The sequence below is a fragment of the Struthio camelus genome, chromosome 4 (genome assembly GCF_040807025.1).
Source record: "Struthio camelus isolate bStrCam1 chromosome 4, bStrCam1.hap1, whole genome shotgun sequence".
Lineage (NCBI taxonomy): Eukaryota > Metazoa > Chordata > Aves > Struthioniformes > Struthionidae > Struthio > Struthio camelus.
The window spans coordinates 12,324,496-12,344,178 of record NC_090945.1 but is presented as its reverse complement, the minus strand read 5'-3'; the positions used below and the strand labels follow the sequence as shown (position 1 = coordinate 12,344,178).

Here is a 19,683-nt window from a genome sequence, read left to right as displayed (position 1 = left end):
AGGTCAGCCCCCAGCCCGTACTGGGGGTGCAGGGGGTTATTCCTCCCTAGGTGCAAGACTGAAGCAAAAGAGGCATTCAGCAACTCTGCCTTCTCTGCGTCCTTTGTCGCCAGGGTCCCTGCCCCAGGAGCAGGCCCACATTTTCGCTGGTTCTCCCTTTGTTAACGATGTATTTGAAGAATCCCTTCTTGTCCTTGACACTCCTTGCCTAATTTAACTCCAAATGGGCCTTGGCCTTCCTTGTTGCATCCCTGCACACTCTGACAACATCCCTATATTCATCCTAAGAGGCCCGCCCCTGCTTCCACCTCGTTTATACCTCCTCCTCATGTTTCAGTTTTGTCAGGAGTTCCTTGCTCATCCATGCAGGTCTCCTGCCCGCTTTGCTGGACTTCTTACTCATAAGGAGGCACTGTTCTCGAGCCTGGAGAAAGGGATCCTTGAATATTAACCAGATCTCTTGGACCCCTCTTCCTTCTAGGGCCCAATCCCATGAGATTCTTCCAAGAAGGTCTCAGAAGAGACCAAAGTTAGCTCTCCTCAAGTCCAGAGTTGCAATCCTACTTATTGTCCTGCTTCCTCCTCACAGGACTCCAACTCCACCATCTCATGGTCACTGCAACCAAGGCTGCCCCCAGCCTTCACGTCTCCAACCAGTCCTTCCTTGTTTGTTAGTACAAGGTCCAGCAGCACACCTCTCCTCATTGGCTCCTCTATTACCTGTCTCAGAAAGTTATCATCAGTGCTTTCCAGGAACCTCCCGGATTGTTTCTGCCTTGCTGTGCTGTTCCTCCAGCAGATGTCAGAGCGGCTGAAGTCTCCCATCAAAACCAGGGCCTGTGAGCGTGAGGCTACTTCCAGCTGTCTGTAAAAAGGCCTCATCTACTCCCTCCTCCTGATCAAGTGGCTGTAGTAAACACCCACAACAGTGGCACCCATGTTAGTCTGCTCTTTAATCCTTACCCATAAGCTCTCGATCTGCTCATCATCCACCCCGAGGCAGAGCTCCATACATTCCAGGTGCTCTCTCACATGAAGGGCAACTCCACCACCTCACCTTCCTGGCCTGTCTTTCCTAAAAAGCACGTAGCCATCCATGACAACGTTCCAGTCATGCAAGCTATCCCGCCAAGTCTCTGTGACTGCTATGAGATCATAGCCCTGCGACCACACACAGATCTCTAATTCTTCCTGTTTATACCCCATGCTCCGTGCACTGGTGTACAGACACTTCAGAGAAGTATTCGAGCATGCTGATTTCCCAAGAGAGGTGCAAGAGGATACCCCATAGTCATGTCTTGTAGGCACCTCCTTGGCTGCATGCACTTGCTGAAGGTATCCTCACCTGAGCCCTGTTTTGCTGTCTAGGTGATCTCTAACACTCCCTTTCCCCAGTCTTTCCTCTTTCAAATCTCTAATAGTCTTTTTTTTTTTTTTTGGAAAGTTTTTGTTTATATGCATATACCGGATCTTCTTCAGAAACTACAAATGCTTCTTTATTTCTGTAGGAATTTTTACATTTTGCATTTTTACATTGTCAAGAAACGTTTGGAGCTGGTGAAAGCTTCAACAAAATTCCATTACACAAAACTTCTAAATACTATGTTTAAAATAAACGTGCTGTCATGCCCCCATAATACTGCCAGGAATAGCTCATGACACTACACATCTCTTACCGTAGTTTTGAAGTAATTCTTCTTTAGTTGAAACAATTAGCGATCGATCTTTTGCTGAGAGGACAATGGCAAGGCATACATAATGCTGCTCAGAGGAGTTTGCACGTCGCACTACAGTAAGCAGTCTGACAGGGTGGTTATTGGGAGGCGTACTAAAACGTTCAATACAAAACCAAGTTGAGTAGCTTAAACCAGATGGTGGTGGGAAAAATCTTTCACCTAAAAACAAAAATTAAAAACTATTATAGCTGGAGTAGCTATCACTGGGGATACCTGTGTGTTCCCGTCCTTTTTTTCCTATCAGCTCAGTTCCTCAGTTGACACTGGCTTTGCTTTCAGAAGCTTTTCCTTTTTGGACTGAATTTGATTTCTTTCATCTCTGACTTAAGCTTGCATTTAAAAAATAGTCACATAAATCATCTAGCTCAGAGTGGTTTCTTTCAAAATCAAGTAAAGCAAAAATTGCACGCTATTCTCTCCTACTTTAAAAACAAAAATTAACCCTGAAGATGTACTTTTTCAGAACACTTCAGTTTCAGTTCCTTGAACAAAAAAATGGAAACGGATTAGAAATGGTTAATATCAGGACAAGCTGTTTTTTCCACTGGTGTAACTCAATTCACCTACACGTGAGGACCACTGCAGTATTTCATAACAACAACGAGCAACGAGAGAGCCACCTAGCCTTCGCTGAAGTACCTCTCTCTCCCACATACACCTCAATCCAGGTGCTCCCATGAGATGACAAAGAGCTCACAGATTTCAAATCCTGTCCAACAGGAATTCTGTTTCACTGCAATAAGACTTCAGCTTTGCTTTTATGCTTTAAATCATTTTTACTATGCAACCACGTTCGATTAGCCCCACAGCATACCAGGTTCACCTAGGCTGAATAGCGTACAGTGAAAGGATGTCAGGGACATGAAAAAATTACAGAATTTTTATGACAGAGCATTACCACGAAGTCCATGTTTCCTATGCTCTGTGTCCTTAATACTGCTACCTCAACTTGTTCTTAATGCATATAAGGCATATACTGGGCTCTTTATATATAAGAACAAGAGAACGTGACAGAAAGAAAGGACTGTTCAAACTTTTGCTGAAAGTCTTATATTTCAAATAAATGACATTTATATTTTATACTGCTTTTGGTTGACTTGGGGGAAAAAATGACAGTAATACACAAAAAAAAAAGATTCAAGAAGGAGTTCTCATTTCAGAACGTGCAACATCCAACGCCATACTATCCATTCGTGGTTAGCAAAGAAATATAAGAGAACTAAACGTCATCAAATACAGATTACTGGTAACAGTAAGACGTGAGTACTTACCGGCTCCAATTCCACTCACAACTGCACCATCAATAAGTCCTGTTGTGACAGCATTATTTGTAGGTGCATTATGAGGAGCCAAACTTGGCAAGAACAGGCAGCTGTTAAATAAAACACCAGGGACACACTAGAGTTCATGAAAGTCAACATAGCCAGAGTTTGATACAAACAAACAAAATATAGTCTAGAAAAACATACCGTGAGCATATCATCACTCTCCTTGACTGTATGCACTAATGAGAAGTAGAAATGAGTTCTTAAGAGTTTTGCTGGTGGAGTTAGATTGTCTCCAGTGCAAAGAGCTTTGGCAGTGCATCTTTTTAGTGCAAAGGACTCCATAACATAAAACATTCCCTTCTGGGCCACCATCATTCGCTGTAGCCTTTGAGATGTTCTAAACTGTCCTGAGTTAGCTAAATATTCAAAGGATCTGATAACTACATACGATGGTTTTATCAGTATGTATATTCTCTCAGTGATGCCATAATTCACCATATTAGCTATATGCAGTCCTTACAAGAGCCATTGGTGTTTTTGACCCAACGGAAATGGACAGAACGAGTACCTCTCAAGGTGTCAGATGATATAAAGAGCTCAGATGATTTCAGTGATCAGCCTACTGATGGTGGAGTGATTTTCCACAGGAGCTCAGTTTCCAGTTTGTACAGTTTGTCTTCAAAGAGACAAAGTGATTGCTCTTCTGCTTGCAGAACTATCTTCATTTTGTTCACACTTGAACTTGCTAATTTAAGTATTCTCTAGCAGCTGTGTATAGCTAACTTGACCACCCATCTCAAGAACAATAGCAGTTCACGGTTTTGATCACAACTATCTTTTCTTTTGATTACAGTTCTCATTATTGCTGGGTCAGCGTTACAAGCGTGTTCTCTGAGAGCAATAAATAACATGTTTTCTGGGCTCCTCCACTTGACTTAAGTCTATCAAGTTCATAAAACACCCTGGCACAGATGAAAAAAACTTTGTTTCGATTTTTTAATTGATTACAGCAGCCTTCATAGCTGACCACTGAAATTACAAGAAGTCACAACTGCATTACGTGGACTGCATTTGGTAAGTTACGAGCACCTACAGATCTCCTGGAGTAACCACAGCGATAATTTATTTTATTAGCCTATTTCAATTTGTTCTTATATCTAAGAAGTTTGTTTTTCTCTTTAAAAAGGTGTAGGACGGAGCTTTGAGCGCTATTTATTTTCGAAGGCAAAGTCTCCAGCGATACTGGATGTGAAGGCTACATGCTGGATGGCCCTGCATCCTTGCTTTGCAGAGCTGGAAAAGTAGTGCAGAGCGGTGGAGCTCACAAATATCCAGGCTGGACTATGCTCTCAGATTAGTGAATTTCAGCACACGTGTGCCATTTAAACGCTGCACGTGAATCCTAGCAACTAATACCTTTCTGCAAGAGTATGTTAGCGTTCATTTATTTTAAAACAGCCCTAAGTACCCACATGAAAACCAGATCTGAGAGGGTACTATCAACACCTACACACATAAGCACCTACACTTTCACGCATAACAAGCCAGCAGTGGTTCCAAGGCATTAATTACATTAAACGGAAATTCATGTGGCATGACGTATTCCATTCTTTTCTTTAAATCAAATCATTTATTTTTAGTTTGCAAGCTTTTCATTAAAAGTTACAAGTATTTATTTGAAAGAAGTAACAAAACATTACACTGTGTACTGCACTCTCCGAGAGCACTGTAGGACCTTACCCGAACCCTTCAAGAGACGCGTCAAATTCAATGAACGCAGGAGTAACTGATGATCCATGAAGCCTGATATCATGTGGGGTAGTCATGGAGACCAAACACTTCACTCTCGTCAGGGGTACTGTGCTCCCTTCTGCTGGTTTTAGCAGGCTCCTGCTTATCCGATAGTGGTTGTCTTCATGCAAGCTGAACACATTGTCAGAACCCAGACCTTCCACTGAGGTAACCATGCTATCTACAGTAGAAGCCAAGAAAAAACAAAAGCATTGCAGAAAGGAGGCACTTTCGGACTGTTTATTTAGACTTTAAGTACTACAGGGGAGAGTTCAATGGTCGTTAACAACTTCAGCCTCTCAGTGAGAGGATTATGAGTTGGGAAGTATTACACTCTTTAGAAAAATGTTCAGCTGAGGCAAAGAGATTAAAGTCTTGGGCAAGATTTTACAGAAAGGCTGTGGTAAAGCCAAAAACTGAGCCAATAATCCATCGCATTGCCCAACATAGGGAAAATGCCCCTTTTGCATAACCTTTGTTTTGGGTGCATTCCTGGTACGTGACCTATCAGACAGGAAACAACTCTGACTCATGTTTTTTTAGATACAGTAACTCTGAACTAAAACTCTCAGCGCAAGCTGAAAGGCTCAGTAAGCTTAGCTTAGAAAATTCAGTATGTGAACTTGCAAGATAAACAGGAAGCTGGCTTTGCCAATTCTCTTTCCTGGGTTAAAAACTTTTTAGATTGACATTTTCACAAAATGACTTTTTTCTCCCTGTAGTAACACATCTATTAAAAAAAAAAAAAAAAAAAAAGTCTACACCTGCCGACAGAAAAACCTAACTCTCCCCTCTATTCAGTGGCACCCAATCCGATTTCTTAACATAAATACAGTTATTTCTACTTCAGAGATAAAGGATTGAGTATGAGAGCTGTGTAGACTGGGAGTGGGGGTAAGGCGGGAGCAATTTAATCCTTGTAATTTAACATCATCCAGGATACTTTCTAAATCCTTTAAAATAATTCAGACATTTCAATTAAGATATTTTTAAGTGTGCTACAACTGGACATACACCAATGAGTTTACACCTACAAATATCATGTGCTTTGAAAACTTACTAGTTGTATTATAATTTACTGAAACTTTCCTATACTACACTAACAGCTGTTCCCAAGCTCTACAACTTAGGGATGATAATAACAATATAAAAAAGAGTGAGTGTGGAAAAGAGGATCGTATTGGCTGGAGGAACAACTTACACTAAACTCAAGAACAACCCCATTACAGATGTTCAGTCCAATTTATCAGACTGATTCATTAATTGTCTGTTTTCCAGATATTCGATCTAGCGTGATAATTATAGCTGATGTGCAATTGCTGGATGAAGTACTCATACACAGATGAAGTTGCACGACAGTATACCATGCAAAGGCACAACAGAAATTTTCACAGCGTGTGTGTATGTATCTAATTTAGATAGGGAATATCCTGTCAAAATAAATTCTGAATACCTTCTGTCAGTGTTAATTACACAATTAAAAGTAAAGCTCACATACAGCAATCAGGGAGCTGAGTTTGCGTTCCTTTTTTGTTGCTTGTTTGTTTGGGGTGTTTTTGGTTTGTTTTTGAAAAGAGTGTAACCCTGCCCTTTCTCTTCAAAATTTTTAGGTTACCATGTACTCATAATCAAACCCATGCTTATCACATACTATTACAGACTTGAACTTAAAGTATATCAAGAACATAAACATATTGAAAGTGAGCAATGAGGATAGTACTGTAAATACTTATCATGAAAAATTAATGAATGAAAAGGAAATTCCTGAACTTTAAATAAATAGCGGGGCTTCCAACTTCAAATTTTACCTCTTTTTGAGTAAGAGAATTATCAGATTGAGATATTCTCCCAGATTTTCCAAGTTCCCCTCCTCCTCCTCCTATTTTTAAATTCTATTTCTTGTTCATTACTACTGATGATAACAATGACCTGAACTCCTAGTCCAGCTGAAATAAATGGAATTATGCTAAAGTGGGGGAATTTCAGTTATTTTATCTGCCACTTTACCGAACCTATGAAAGTGACTGCATAGGTGCAGTGACAATGTGATGTGCACATGAAAGTATCTGCAAGTAATATTCTTCCTTTTTCTGTTAAATAATTACAGTCTTATGTTCTACTAAAGACTTAAAATCAAACTACTATCATATTTAATTGTTACTCTTCCTAAAATCAGAAATTATAATTACCTTACTGGAGGTGTACTCTTAAATAGAAGTATTACATTCCCTCTGGGTTTAGAACTTTTTCAAACTCATACTGATACTATTATTTCACATTTATACAAAGTTGGGGGGAAGTTAGGTATTTCTGGATGTTTATCTACAAATTTTTCTGAAGCATGCAATTGTGGGCAGTGCAACATTTTTAGCACTTAAGCACTTACTTCTCATTTCTGGTTCAAAACTCAGTGAGCTGGGTTTGTGCACTCGATATTGTTTCAACAGTTTTTTGTCCCAAGCTCCACAATTTAGAGGATTTCCTAAGCGTAAAAATTCCCTAAGTAAGAGAACAGAAAATTTAAACATCAAATTGTCCATTTGTATTCCTAGAATGACATTAAATCTAATACCATTTTTAAAAAAGATAATTACTTGAATTGAACATAATTTAACTAAATAAGTATAAATAAAATAGAAAATAACGAATAATACAAGAAACGCGATTCATTCAAAACTATTTCCGTTTTCAAGACATACGATATAAATTAGACTTTTTAACTGATCAAGCAATTTTAAGCACACAGTTTCTAGCGTGAGTTATTTTGGATGCAACGCTTTGCAATGAGACTGTTACTTTGTGTAGGAGAATATCCGAAAGCTTGCTGATATACACAGGAAGCTGAACTCATCTGGAAAGGCAGGTCACAGGCTGAAGTGAGAAAGCGGCCTTGGTGTTGTTTTATCAGTGCGCTCAGTTTTAGTAGAGGGATGGTTTCATGCCTGTCGGTATCTATGCCTGCAGAGACCTGCACCATCAATGTCTATACTCAAGGAAGCTGAAGTCCCTGTGTTGAGACTGTCAGCAAGCGTGCTAGTTGCAGAGCGATCTCTGGCACTGGTACATATCACTGAAGCGAACTGACAAACTGTCCTCTCTAACACTAAGGCTGCGAGTCAGCCAGCCCGCCATCCACAGCAGATTCTGAAGTTCTTTGTTCCAGCTGAGACCTAGTGATCAAGTCAAAGCATCGTACAGTTGCGTGGGTACTTCTTAAACGGCTCAAAATATGCTCTTAAAAAACAGGTCTGTGAAGTCTGTTAAGCACTAGCATAGATATATAAACATACTTGCGTTAATACGCAGAAAGATTAACTTCTTAAAGCTGTCGTGACCACTATGCATCTCAACAAATACTGTAAATTATTATACAATGTCATTTCTTCTATTTCTTTCTTCTATCTATTCTCAGAAATGTTATTTTACCAGAAAATTTGCCTTTAACAGGACAAGACAGTACCTGTTAAAGCATAAGAGACTTTTTTCCTATCACATTCCTGTTTCCTTCACATAACTACAGTGCTAAATAAAACAGTTGGGCTGAACTTTTTCTAATCTGAGCTATTTAATGTTGCATAGAAACATCTAGGAATCTATTGTCTTTTATGGCAATGTTGCTCTTAAAACCATCACATTTGCTCTTCCTGACAACCCTAGCCAGGAACTGCGCTTCTGATAGCCTCCCAAGACTTGCAGGAAGGAAGGAAGGAAGCATTCAACTGCAGTAACATCTCTGCAAAACAAGAAAACAGACATTCTCCCTCCCTCTCCCCCCTCCCCCCCCCCAATTCCTAACATCTCCAAGGTTACATGCTGATTAAAAGAAGCAAGACAGCCTATTTTAAGGGAAATAAAACGGGATTCTGGGCAATCACTATCACACAAGGTCATTTATGCTCTCCAACAATTGAAGCTATTTACAGCCGGCCAGCAACAGCGCAGGCACAAGGGCCCAGCTTGACAGGATTTTGGTCCATGTTTCTGACCTCAGCACCATCGGCTGCAGTGCCTGAGAGGCCAGCCTTTCAAACATCCTCTGGAGCGGGGGATGCAACGAATGGTCCTCATCAGCAAGAGCGGCGCTGCATCTTTGTAGGAGTCGTGCATGGAGCCCAGCTTCACACATGACTTGCTGGTTTCTTTCTGTATGTACTAGCGACTGCAATATGTTGGCGACTGCAAGCTGGAGATCGAGTGCATGCTAAAACAAAAAAAGAAAAAGAACAAGCAGCCACTTGAGGAGACAAAGAAAAGTCCTTATATGTAATAACGTAAGGTAAATTACCATTAGCAATAAACACACACAACGTCCTGTAATATGTGCGTGCGTGTGTGGGGGAGTGAAGACACTCCCATCTTCTTTTTCAAACAAAATAGTAAGTCATATGAAAGATTAACTTGAGCTTTTTAAAGAAAAAAATTTCAGCTATAGACAATTAAAATCACCTATACTTTCCACAAATGGAAGTGAGACTCTACCTGCTTAGAGTGGACTAGGAACTTTTATCTTTATGATTGCTAAGCTATTCCTAGATAACCTAACATCATCACAATCTCTAGAAAACATAAAAATATATGCAACATAGCTGCCACATTAATGCCTTGAAGACAAAAAAAAACCCTCTCCATGCTCACCACCCGTAGAGGGCAACAAAGAGCAACCCATACTAATAACTCTTGTTAACATTTGGACTTAATTTTGATAAACAGTGTTCTTCAGGAAAGACATCTCAAATGAAACCTGCTTAAACAACATGCAAAAATGTCCAACAAATCCTTTATATGAAAACAATTAGTTGCATTTTTGCTCCAAGAATTGTATAAAGCAAGTACTATAGCTTGAGAACTGGAATACATTACAGTTATTTCAAACAGTATGTATACAACAAGCTAAACTCTCCAATCTAACATCCTCCCTGTATCATGTGTAGTATCTGATAGATCAGGGAACAAAAGAACTCATCACAATGCTTGGCAAACATATCTGACGGTCATTTCAGACATTTCTTTGAATTTACACATCGCTGCCAGGAAGTCAAAAAAAACCCAGAAGTCTGTGAAATAAAGTGATGTAGATCAGATCTTTCTCTATATAACCAGATATTCAGCTTGATTACTCGATTTTGTGAAACGTATTAGCTGGTCATCATGAAATGAAAGTGCAACATCTCTTTTCCCAGCAATTCATTTCCCCAGTTACTCTCAAAGCTTAAGATAGCAGATTTTTGGCCTACTTCTGGCTGTGTAGATGATCCAACAGAGGCCAGAAGATCCAACATGGCAAGCATAGCACCAGGGTGGATAATAACCGCGTCAGAGCTCTGTATGAATGTAGATCCAGTCTGGAGTTTTGCATCAGCAATGTTTTTCTGAGGGTAAACAGGAGGTGCTGAGACAGAGTGATATGCATGCCTGCAAGGGGAAAAAGGAGGGGAAAAAAACCAAAAACAAAAAGTCAAACAATTATAAAACTCATCCATTATTGCACTTTTCCAACAGCTGCTACAGAGTTGAACCTGTATACAGATATTATTCCCTCTCCTTTTCTCGATTAAACACACCAAATGCTTTCCCCTTTTCAAACCTTTTCTTGGATATGTTTCCCCTAAGACAATCTGAAAAGACCGCAATCTCTGCACTGTGCTCCAGCTCAGTAGTGCTGTTCCTCAGACGCTACATAGTCTAAGAAGTTCAAGTTTCCTTTATCACCTTCCTCTTTTCCTTTTAATTAATGAGGTAACACACACAGTGATAGAAGTACACTATCTACTAGTGCTCCTGTTTCGGTAGACAATTTCAACTCCAAATAAGTTTCTCCCCATTTGCTCTTCGTTACCAATCGTTTATAAAACGCACTATTACAAATCCGCAGGCAATCGCTACTTAATCTCCAAGAACAGAAAGCTCCTCTGAGTTTATACGCGTGCCAGCAGCCCATGTGCTCTCCGTCTCTCCATGACTCTTCCAGTAATTTAGATTTACATTAAGCTTCTTTAGCCCGAGCCAGGGAAAAGAGGCTTTGACACACTGACTTTGAAGCTATCACTTGCACCGACAGCCTTCGAAGCCTTTCTCATTTCAGCGAAACTCCCAGCAGCACCAGCCCGACGCTGTTCTTCCTGCGGCTACAGACTCAAGAGGTTCACAGCGAGAGCAGCTGAGTGAACGTATGCTTCCAGAGCGGTACTCGAGAAGCAGAAATACCTCATGTGGAGCCCGCTTCTCGAAAAGTTCATGCTCACCACAAAAAAAATACAATATCTCTCATATGTGCCTGTTTTTAAGAACGAAAACTGGAATCGCACGTAACAATTTTCCTGCAGGTCAAATATTTGGTGCTGTTTTACAAAAAGTGAATTCTCTTAAAAAGGGGTTTCTTCATATCAGATCAGTCCAGAGAGGCCTTTCCTCTCATCCGGATTCACCTTCCAGAGAACTAACATTCAAAGAGTCTCTGTGCCTTAACCATTAAGCACTTCCGATCGGGAAACCTTTCTTTTCCTGAGAAAAAACAGGACATAGAAGGGAGATAAGCAAGGTCAGAAGTACAATTCTGTCCTAAAAATTTTGACAGCTTCATCTCAAATAAAAACACAGGAATCAGCAAGAAACGTCCTTTGCAGGGGCAGCCTGAGGCACCGGGATGTTTAGAGTAAGACAAGACATTATGAAACACAGCACAAGCTTCTTGCGCTGCCCAGAGAAGGGGCTGGATAAAGAGCATGTCAACTTCTACGTTACGCTTCCAACAAAGGCTCTCCAGTCACGAAGCCTCAGGATAGTTCAGTAAAATCCTGGCATGTGGAATGATCCAAGTCTATTTCTTAAGAAAAGAGCTTTGAAGAAACTACTGAAGCTTTACTCATCCAGCACGCACTTGCATCAGACGTGAAATGGTACGGCAATTTTATATTAACTTACCAAAAAGATTAAAAAAAGAGAGAAAGTCTGTCCTAAACAATTTTGAAAGTTTTTTTTTGTTTTTTAAAATTAAATGAAATTAAGAATGGTAGAACAACTGACCAATACTGTAACAGCAGTAATCTCAACCCTTTTCTCTTTCTTAATGCATAGATGGGAATACGGGCAATTTTTTGGATGCATCGTAACAACAGTACTCTAGTAAATACATTTTTTTTCTCCATACTTCAGGAAAACCGCTCCCTCTTTACATCACCTTGAAAGTCTCAAAGCAAGTTTTCAGGTATATGATATAAAAACTAAATATCGTTTTGCATTTAAGAACGCTCTTCAATCTAATGAAATTCTGCTTTCTAAGAATGGTTGGTAAAGAACAAACTTCCACCAACTTTTAAGCACAAATTATATTTTTAAGTGTCCTAATCTAGGGTATCAAATTCACTACGTTTAAGTAAACTTTGAAGTTGCAATACAGTAATGTAGAGAGAGCCTGACAAAACTCTGAGCCATTACTCAGTATGATTCACGAGCAAGCACATGATCCTGGCCTTGATCATGGCCTGCACTTCAACATCACATTCAGAGAACTGGGGAAGGATCCAGATTAGGCAATTTGCACTTTTGTTATCGTTACGAAAAAGTCATCTCCCACAAGCAAATATCATTAACTGGACGCTGTTCACATCGCTTTAAAATATCCCAGCTTCCCTATTTAGTTGTTCATACACGGAGTACTTGGGCCAAAGCCACCACAACCACCCGTTCAAAAATATTTGCTAGACTGAGAAAAGAAACCAGATCTTACAAAATCCTACCAAAGTATTCATCACATGTTATGAGTTGGTATTTCAGGGCAGAACTTGCATAAATTTCATTTACTCGTGCTTACATTTTTTTTTATATTCTATTTTTGTATTCTCTAGGAGAGAGTAAAGGAAGAAGCAGGCAACAGAAAAAGGCAACATATCAGAAACAGTTCATATATCACTCTAATTTAAAAAAAAAAAAACTGAAAAAATTCTAAACTCAAATTGTATAATTAAGCCCAACTGTTGACATGAATAACGACACTAGTGTTATCCGGAAGAAATAAATAAGATCTGTTGTAATAACCCCTCCATATATCACTCTCCAAGGGAGAATGGTATCATCCAAACTTTAAAACATTTTTAGCCATTATTTCTACAAAGTGACAGTTACGTTCCATTCTCCCTTTCAGCCTGTCAGGCCGAAAGCCTCCTCTTGAGAAAAAAGATGAGCGCGCCCTGTCAAGTCAGATGCTCCTCTCCTAGAAGCAACAGCAGTCGAAGTAGTGGCAGAGCTACAGTTCTTAATGCAAACTGTATCGGGGAGGGGAGAACAACTCATCCCATATAACACTGGGGAAAAAAACCCTACGTACTCTAACACCACACGTGCTAGAGAAGTTAGCAGTTACTCTGCTTAATGTAAAAGATAACATTTAGTGTGCAATATTCCTTGGGAACATGCAGCTTCCGATAGTGGCAGATAATCTGAAAGAAAATCTTTGCAGCTCTATTTATCCGGAGCTGTTCTAAACTGCATATGTACAAAAAACAGAACCAAACTATTTTTGTTTATAAAAAACTATGTGCGCGCCTATGTGTTTGCTTGCGGTTTTAGCCAAATAGCACAGGGCTCTCCCTTAGGGATCTGTCATCTGGGTCAAAAAGCAGAACAAGCCACCGCAACTGGGGAGATCCAGGGACAGGAAAGGAAAGGAGGTAGAAAACAACAAGAGAAGAAGAAACACTGCTGTCAGAAGAGTCATGTGCACAAGGTCAAAAGGAGGGGGAAAAAAAACCCACCCCAAACCTAAATTTGGATTAGAAAAACCAAGTTGCTTATTTTTGAAAGGAGAAAGATCCCGACGACTGGCACTGAACTCAAAAGGAACGACGAACACGGCGCTGAACAACTGCGAGAAGCCAGGCAGCTGCCTAAATAGACTTTTTGAAAAGCCTGGCCCTCTCTATTTGTTTACTTGAAAACCTCTTTTTATACAACGGATCGGAAAACTCTCCCAGGCTAACCCGAGCATACCTTCTCTCCACCTTCACCTCAAGTCTTACACAACCCACATCCCCCCAAACCCTTTTCTGTTTGTGAAGGCCAACATCAAAGGCACTCATCCACCTCATCAGGGACCTGTGTCGCAGCTTACTTAAATGACCTAAAGCACCCTATCTGGACACTGATTTTTTTTAAATATGCAATAATTACATGGCCTCATACCAACACAGTTTTTAAAGAATTGCTGCATTTTCACTATCAGAAAGACGAAAAAAAGGAAGCCCAATGCATTTATATATACATATATGTGTGTGCGTGCGTGTGTGTGTATGTAGGTATGTATACGTGCAGTAAATTGACAGGCTGCGTCAACTCCTCATCTGGTACTCTTTTACTCGTTATGCCCTGGAATTAGCTTATGTGTGGCAGGCACTGAACGTATTCTGCTGCAAAGAAGTTTTCACGTATCTCTGCGTTTGCAGAAAGCAGTCAGTCTGCACAGCCGTGCCCGGTGCCCCCGGGGCAAATCGAAAGCTGCGGTAGAAGGCAATCCACCAGGCCAGCGGTTAGCATTTTGGCCCAAACTGTAGAAAGCCTTCACAGGACGGGCTTTTTTCTTTCAAGTTTCCTCAGCGTAAGCGAGGGGAGAGGCGTTTGGCAGCTAAGGTTCTTCTCTTCAAAGGGTAACAGCAAAGTCTGTTCCCAAATGCCTCAGGGTTTGAAAAGAACAGAAATAACAGTCTGAGAGGTCCCGGATTATTAGAAAAGTGGCCTTTTGCAAGCCAATTCGTGGTGCAGAATAGCAAGGCGTGACCTGTGTAACTTTACTCAGCAACACAGACAGAGAGACATCTCTTCAGTAATGTGCTTTAGGAGAAACATTGCCTTTCAAAGCAGGTTCCAGATGCAGCTTTGGTTGCTTCCCCTTGGCAAAATATTTTACGTTCCATGCACGAGACTCGATGGCGCGTTTTAATGTGAACACCAAGTGAGAACGACCCTATTTTCACAAATGGTAGTACCCGCACCTCAGAAAACCCACAGTCTATCAGATTTCTTTTTCTCTTCAGAAGCAAAACCTCCATGTAATCTGCACAGAGAACCAGCGGCTGCCCCCTTTCCAGGGGATTCTGGGACAAATCTCCCTTTCTATCATCCGCAAAAGCATATAAATCACACTGTTGTTGAAGCAGTTGATTTTTTTGGTGTGTGTGTGTGTGTGTTTGTAGGGGGGTGACTTGACAAATAATCTGCCAGACACCGAGATATAAAAGAAAAGATAATAGCTTGGGAAAACCTATGTGTGAGCATGTGCGCTGGGATTTCTGAATCGTGTCACCTGTACTTACTTTCCAAAGCTTTTAATTTAGCATGCCTCAATGCTATTTGGTAGCCACGTATGGGCAGGTTCACTCTTACTTTTGTATTCTGTGTAATTACTAACAAACGAGCACCTTCTCAAGCCATCAACCTTCAAACTGAAAGAAAACGCCTCTTCCTGAAAATTAGTTAGGAAAACTCTGCTGCATTAATTTATCTACTAGCGTAGTCTGAATTTCTTGGAACTGCTCCGGCAAATGTCATTCATACCTTCCCTAGATCATTTCTTAGAGTAGAACTTACTCGTTTTTGAATGGATACTTAAGTCAAAGTGTTTCAAGACTCTGCAGACACTAACTTCCGATCTTAATATATTAGCGACGTGACCTATGAAACGCATCTTCGCATTTATTTTATGCAATAAACACACATATCAACATGCACACCTCTGGAAAAAAAACACGAACTTGAGAGAAAAAATAAGAACAAAGAAACACAACAGTGAGAGAGAAACCAGAAGCAAGATCAGCTTCTCTTAAAAGGGTCGGTACCTTTTCCTGGACAAAGCTGGCGTTCCCCAAGGAGAGGGGAGAGAAGTCTCATTTGTCAGGCAAGGAGGGATCTGTTCTGCACGACTACAGACAAAACAGACAGGGGTGGGACAGAGAGGTTAGAGAAGAAACCAGAGGCCAGGAGCTTGTTAGTTTTACAAAAACCACCACCAATAAATCTTTTATAGGATCCGTCCTTCAGAAACACCACAGACGATGAACAGCACTACCGAGCGACATGCAGGGGGTAAACACAGACACATGCAAAGCGTACGCTCGGTTTACGGCACGGGCTCTGCAGCGCTGGCTCGTTACTCGGCAGAGGTTTATCGCTATGATCACGACAGCGAAATGGAACATCTTTCAATGTTAGGCAGCAGAAACGAGGAAGAAAAATTAGAGTTTGAGCAAATTAGTTGGACCAACATGGATTAGAAATAAAATCAACGTAACCTTTACAAAGATTGATGAACAGAAGATTTAAGAAAGAAGGGCGAACACAGTCACTAAAGATGACAGCCAAAAAGGAACTGAATGAGGTAGCTTACGTGACAATACTGGGACATTTACTTACCCCGTTCTTGCTTCCTCAAACTCTACTGTTAGCCACTATTACGGTTTTAACTTTTACAGTACGTGTAACATGTGCTTAATACATTTTTTCCTCTCTCAGTCGGAACACCAATGATATTTTTAAATGAGACTAAGTCAATTTCTGTATGTTACTTTTTACGAGAGAAAGGAATAAAGATTTGCTGCCTAGCATGCAAAATTTTCATAAATGAAAACGTAGAATTAGGTGGTTTTCTTGCCACCTAATTTACGGACGTCTAACCAACTTGCAACTCTATTAACATCTCAAGACATGCTACCAATACCTTCAACATTGTGAAAATCGGATCTTTTGTTTGGTTCTAACTGGGTGCCCTATCTTTGAAAATAAGACCACATGCACTAAATAGCTGGGGTACAAAAGCTGCGGGCCCCAAGATATGCAACTTAAGTCTTTGTATTATTTCCTTGCACATGAAAACATATCTGAGAACTACCTTCAAATAGATCTTGAGCACATACTTCAGTATGCTTGCTGTCATTTTTAACAAAACTAAAGCCTTTTTTAATTCTACAAGATAAGTGGAACTTTAAAGTGCTTAACTTTAACTGCAACTTCCAGTGCTTATCCATCTAAAACAAAGCTCCAGTGCTTATCCATCTAAAACAAAACCAATTTGCCGTGACGTTATCTAATGACTTGTCTTAGAATTCCATATTGAAGACAATTAGAAATTACGGCGTGATGCTCAACAACCACTTTTTCATTGGACTTTAAAGATGCACAAAAACCTAGTAGATCCATAGGATGAAGCAAACAGATAGGCATACTCTCAACCAATAGGTTGTTTAAATATATCAAATATCATCATAAACCGCCATCTCTATCTTAATTGCTGTCATGATGAAAACACTGAACAGAGGGAACGTTGCATATCCTTGAGACCACCACTACACTAAGTCACTATTTGGTCAGATGTAGACATCTTACTTCTCTTGGTGAAGTGAAGGAACAAAGAAAGAGATTAAGATGGAAATACTAAAGCTTGCAATGAATATATTTCAAGGAAACTATTTGGGGTAACATCATAGAAACAACAAAAAAAAAAAAAAAAGGACAAGACCCATACCTGTCAAAAGAATCTGTTGCTACTTTGTAGAGGTAAATAAAAAGTTTGCTGCAGTGTCGTAGCGTGGGTGACACTGAATCCAGGGATATTAGGTCATCTTCCAATAGTCTTTGAAATAGCTGTGCATTTGAGGGGAAGACATTCAAGGGACTTATTTTTCTCGAGTCTGAGAAGCAGCCAAGTAATCGAACAGCATCTGCCAGCTTTTCATACTGGATCTCTGTTTTGAAGAAATGAGAGTTGGCTGGCTCATAGCGCATTGCTGCAGTCAATGTGCAGAACACAGTGTGAAGCAGTTCAAACACTTGATTCTGGTTTACTTTCTCCCAGCCATTCTTAGGTGGTGAGCACAAGGATCTTTCCATAGCAACGAGTAAAGATGTGACATACACAAATCCACCAACTTTTCTAAAAACAGTTCTTGTGCGGTGACTTTCTCTTAGCACTGAGAGTAGGGCCTATGGACAAAACAAAACAAAAAAACAACAACAACAAAACAAACAAAAAAAAAGGAAGAAAAGAAAAACCCAGTAGCATTACTAATACCTTGAAAAATATGCGAACTTTGTTTGATACGCTAGCAAAATTATCATCGACATTTGTCAGAATGTGGTAATGCCTGAAGTCTCCAAAGATCAAAATACCAGGGACTGTAAGAGTCCACATCCTCAAGAGCTAACAAAATGAAAAGACAAAGAGTTGGGGGGCAGGGAGCAGTATCTGTAATTAAGCGATGAGAAATTAAGGAGATAAACGACCTGCCAACAGAAAAGGCTGACAAAGTCTAGAACAGAACCCAACATCCCCAAGCAATTCTCTTAACGATAAGGCACAGGCTATACAGGGGTTTGAGAGGAATCTGCTCTGCCATCCTGCTTCATGAACAGTTCAAATGCAGATTGGGCAAATGACCGTCTGTAGCAATGAGAAATCTAAACACCTAAAACCCTGGAGCATCCTAACATAGATCTCACAGTCATCTAGTATGCTTGAGCAGCTGGCAAGGTGCTACCAGTCAGGAAGCCGCAGCATCACTCAAACATAACACGGCAAATAAACAAAACAAAACAAACAAAGCCCCAAACCTTTAGCCCTCTCCCAACCCCCAAAAGCTTAGTTTTACCTTTCTCTATAATTAAATTAATAAATCTCTACTTCGAAATAAAAATGAAAAACTGAATGAAGCATGATTTTAAAAGATTTGTTGTTGAAAAATAAACCTGCGACAAAAAAATAAATATGGAGAAAAACATTACTTGTGTAACAAATATAAAGCCACAGTATAAACAGTGGAAATAAGAATCTAGGTAGCAGAGAATAATAGTCATATTTTTCTGAATTACTGGGGGCGAGGGGGAACAACAACCTGTAGCCAGCCCCCCTCCCCAAAGAAAAGAAAAGAAAAAAAATATAGAGATAATTTTTTTTCCTATGTGAAGTGTCACAAACAACAGAAAAACATTTTTGATACAGAAAACGAACAGGCTTAAAAACAGGGGAAAAAAAAAAATCTTTCAAAACAGAAATTGCATTTCTCTGGAATCATGCTTTCTTTAAGTACGCAGTTAGAGGACAGGTAATAAAATGGCCAGACTGATTCCTTCCTTTGAGGACAGTTATCTCATTTGCTGGCAAACCTGGATTAGGGGAAAAAAAATAAAAAAAATAAAAAATAGGGGGACATACTGCCTACAGCACTCTGGGCTGTCAGTTCCATATCCAAAGCTCTGAAAACAGCACGGATAAAAGGCAAAATACAACAGGTCAGATGAAGAGGACAGGAACCCTGACTTAATACCTTAAATCCATGGGGGAACAGCAATATCCTTCTTTCCTCGTAAATATCATGAATAAGACATACTTTAAAAATTACTAAAAAGTTGACAGAATGAATCACTTTATTATCAGCTTTCCTTTTCCTCTTTTTGAATGACATAAAACTGCTCCTCTACAAGAGAAATATTGCAGCTGCTTTTAATAGAGGTGAATCTAGATGCGTCTGAGCTCTTTCCGGTACAATTCATTTTTACCTTTTACAGCTTGCCTCAGCTTCTTCTCTACCCTAAAAGAACACTATTATATCCATTTGAAAAACACTAGATATTCTGAGAAGAAACTGTGGTTCTAGATTAGCGGCCAAATAAACTAGCAAGACAGAACAGCTGGCGTTCTTCTCTTTTCCTCCTCCACTCATAGCCTTCCTCAGTCTTGGAAGTGATCTTCTACGGTCACTATTAGTGACATTTACATTAACAAATTAAATATTTATAGCTAAAAAAAAAAAAAAATGGAGTTCTACCACAGGAAAATTCCAGCCAGGCACTGAAAATACACTTGTGTTAAGTGCTTGCTTTTCTGTGTATTTTCAATATTTTTAACT

At 39.9% G+C, this 19,683-nt stretch overlaps 1 protein-coding gene across 7 annotated transcripts in view; it reads right to left on the bottom strand.

The window, feature by feature from the left end:
• WDFY3 (WD repeat and FYVE domain containing 3) overlaps positions 1–19,683 on the bottom strand; it is a 194,717-nt gene that overhangs the window by 78,504 nt on the left and 96,530 nt on the right. For 6 of the 7 annotated variants that reach the window (XM_068941507.1, XM_068941508.1, XM_068941504.1 and 3 more), the window contains 8 exons: positions 17,304–17,761; positions 15,622–15,705; positions 10,030–10,207; positions 8,782–8,996; positions 7,182–7,294; positions 4,745–4,976; positions 3,008–3,108; positions 1,677–1,895 (listed from right to left, as the gene is read on the bottom strand). In XM_068941507.1, the coding sequence (XP_068797608.1) occupies positions 1,677–1,895; positions 3,008–3,108; positions 4,745–4,976; positions 7,182–7,294; positions 8,782–8,996; positions 10,030–10,207; positions 15,622–15,705; positions 17,304–17,761 (1,600 nt within the window). The remainder of the gene's footprint in view (positions 1–1,676; positions 1,896–3,007; positions 3,109–4,744; positions 4,977–7,181; positions 7,295–8,781; positions 8,997–10,029; positions 10,208–15,621; positions 15,706–17,303; positions 17,762–19,683) is intronic. The other variant, XM_068941509.1, reaches the window with a different exon arrangement.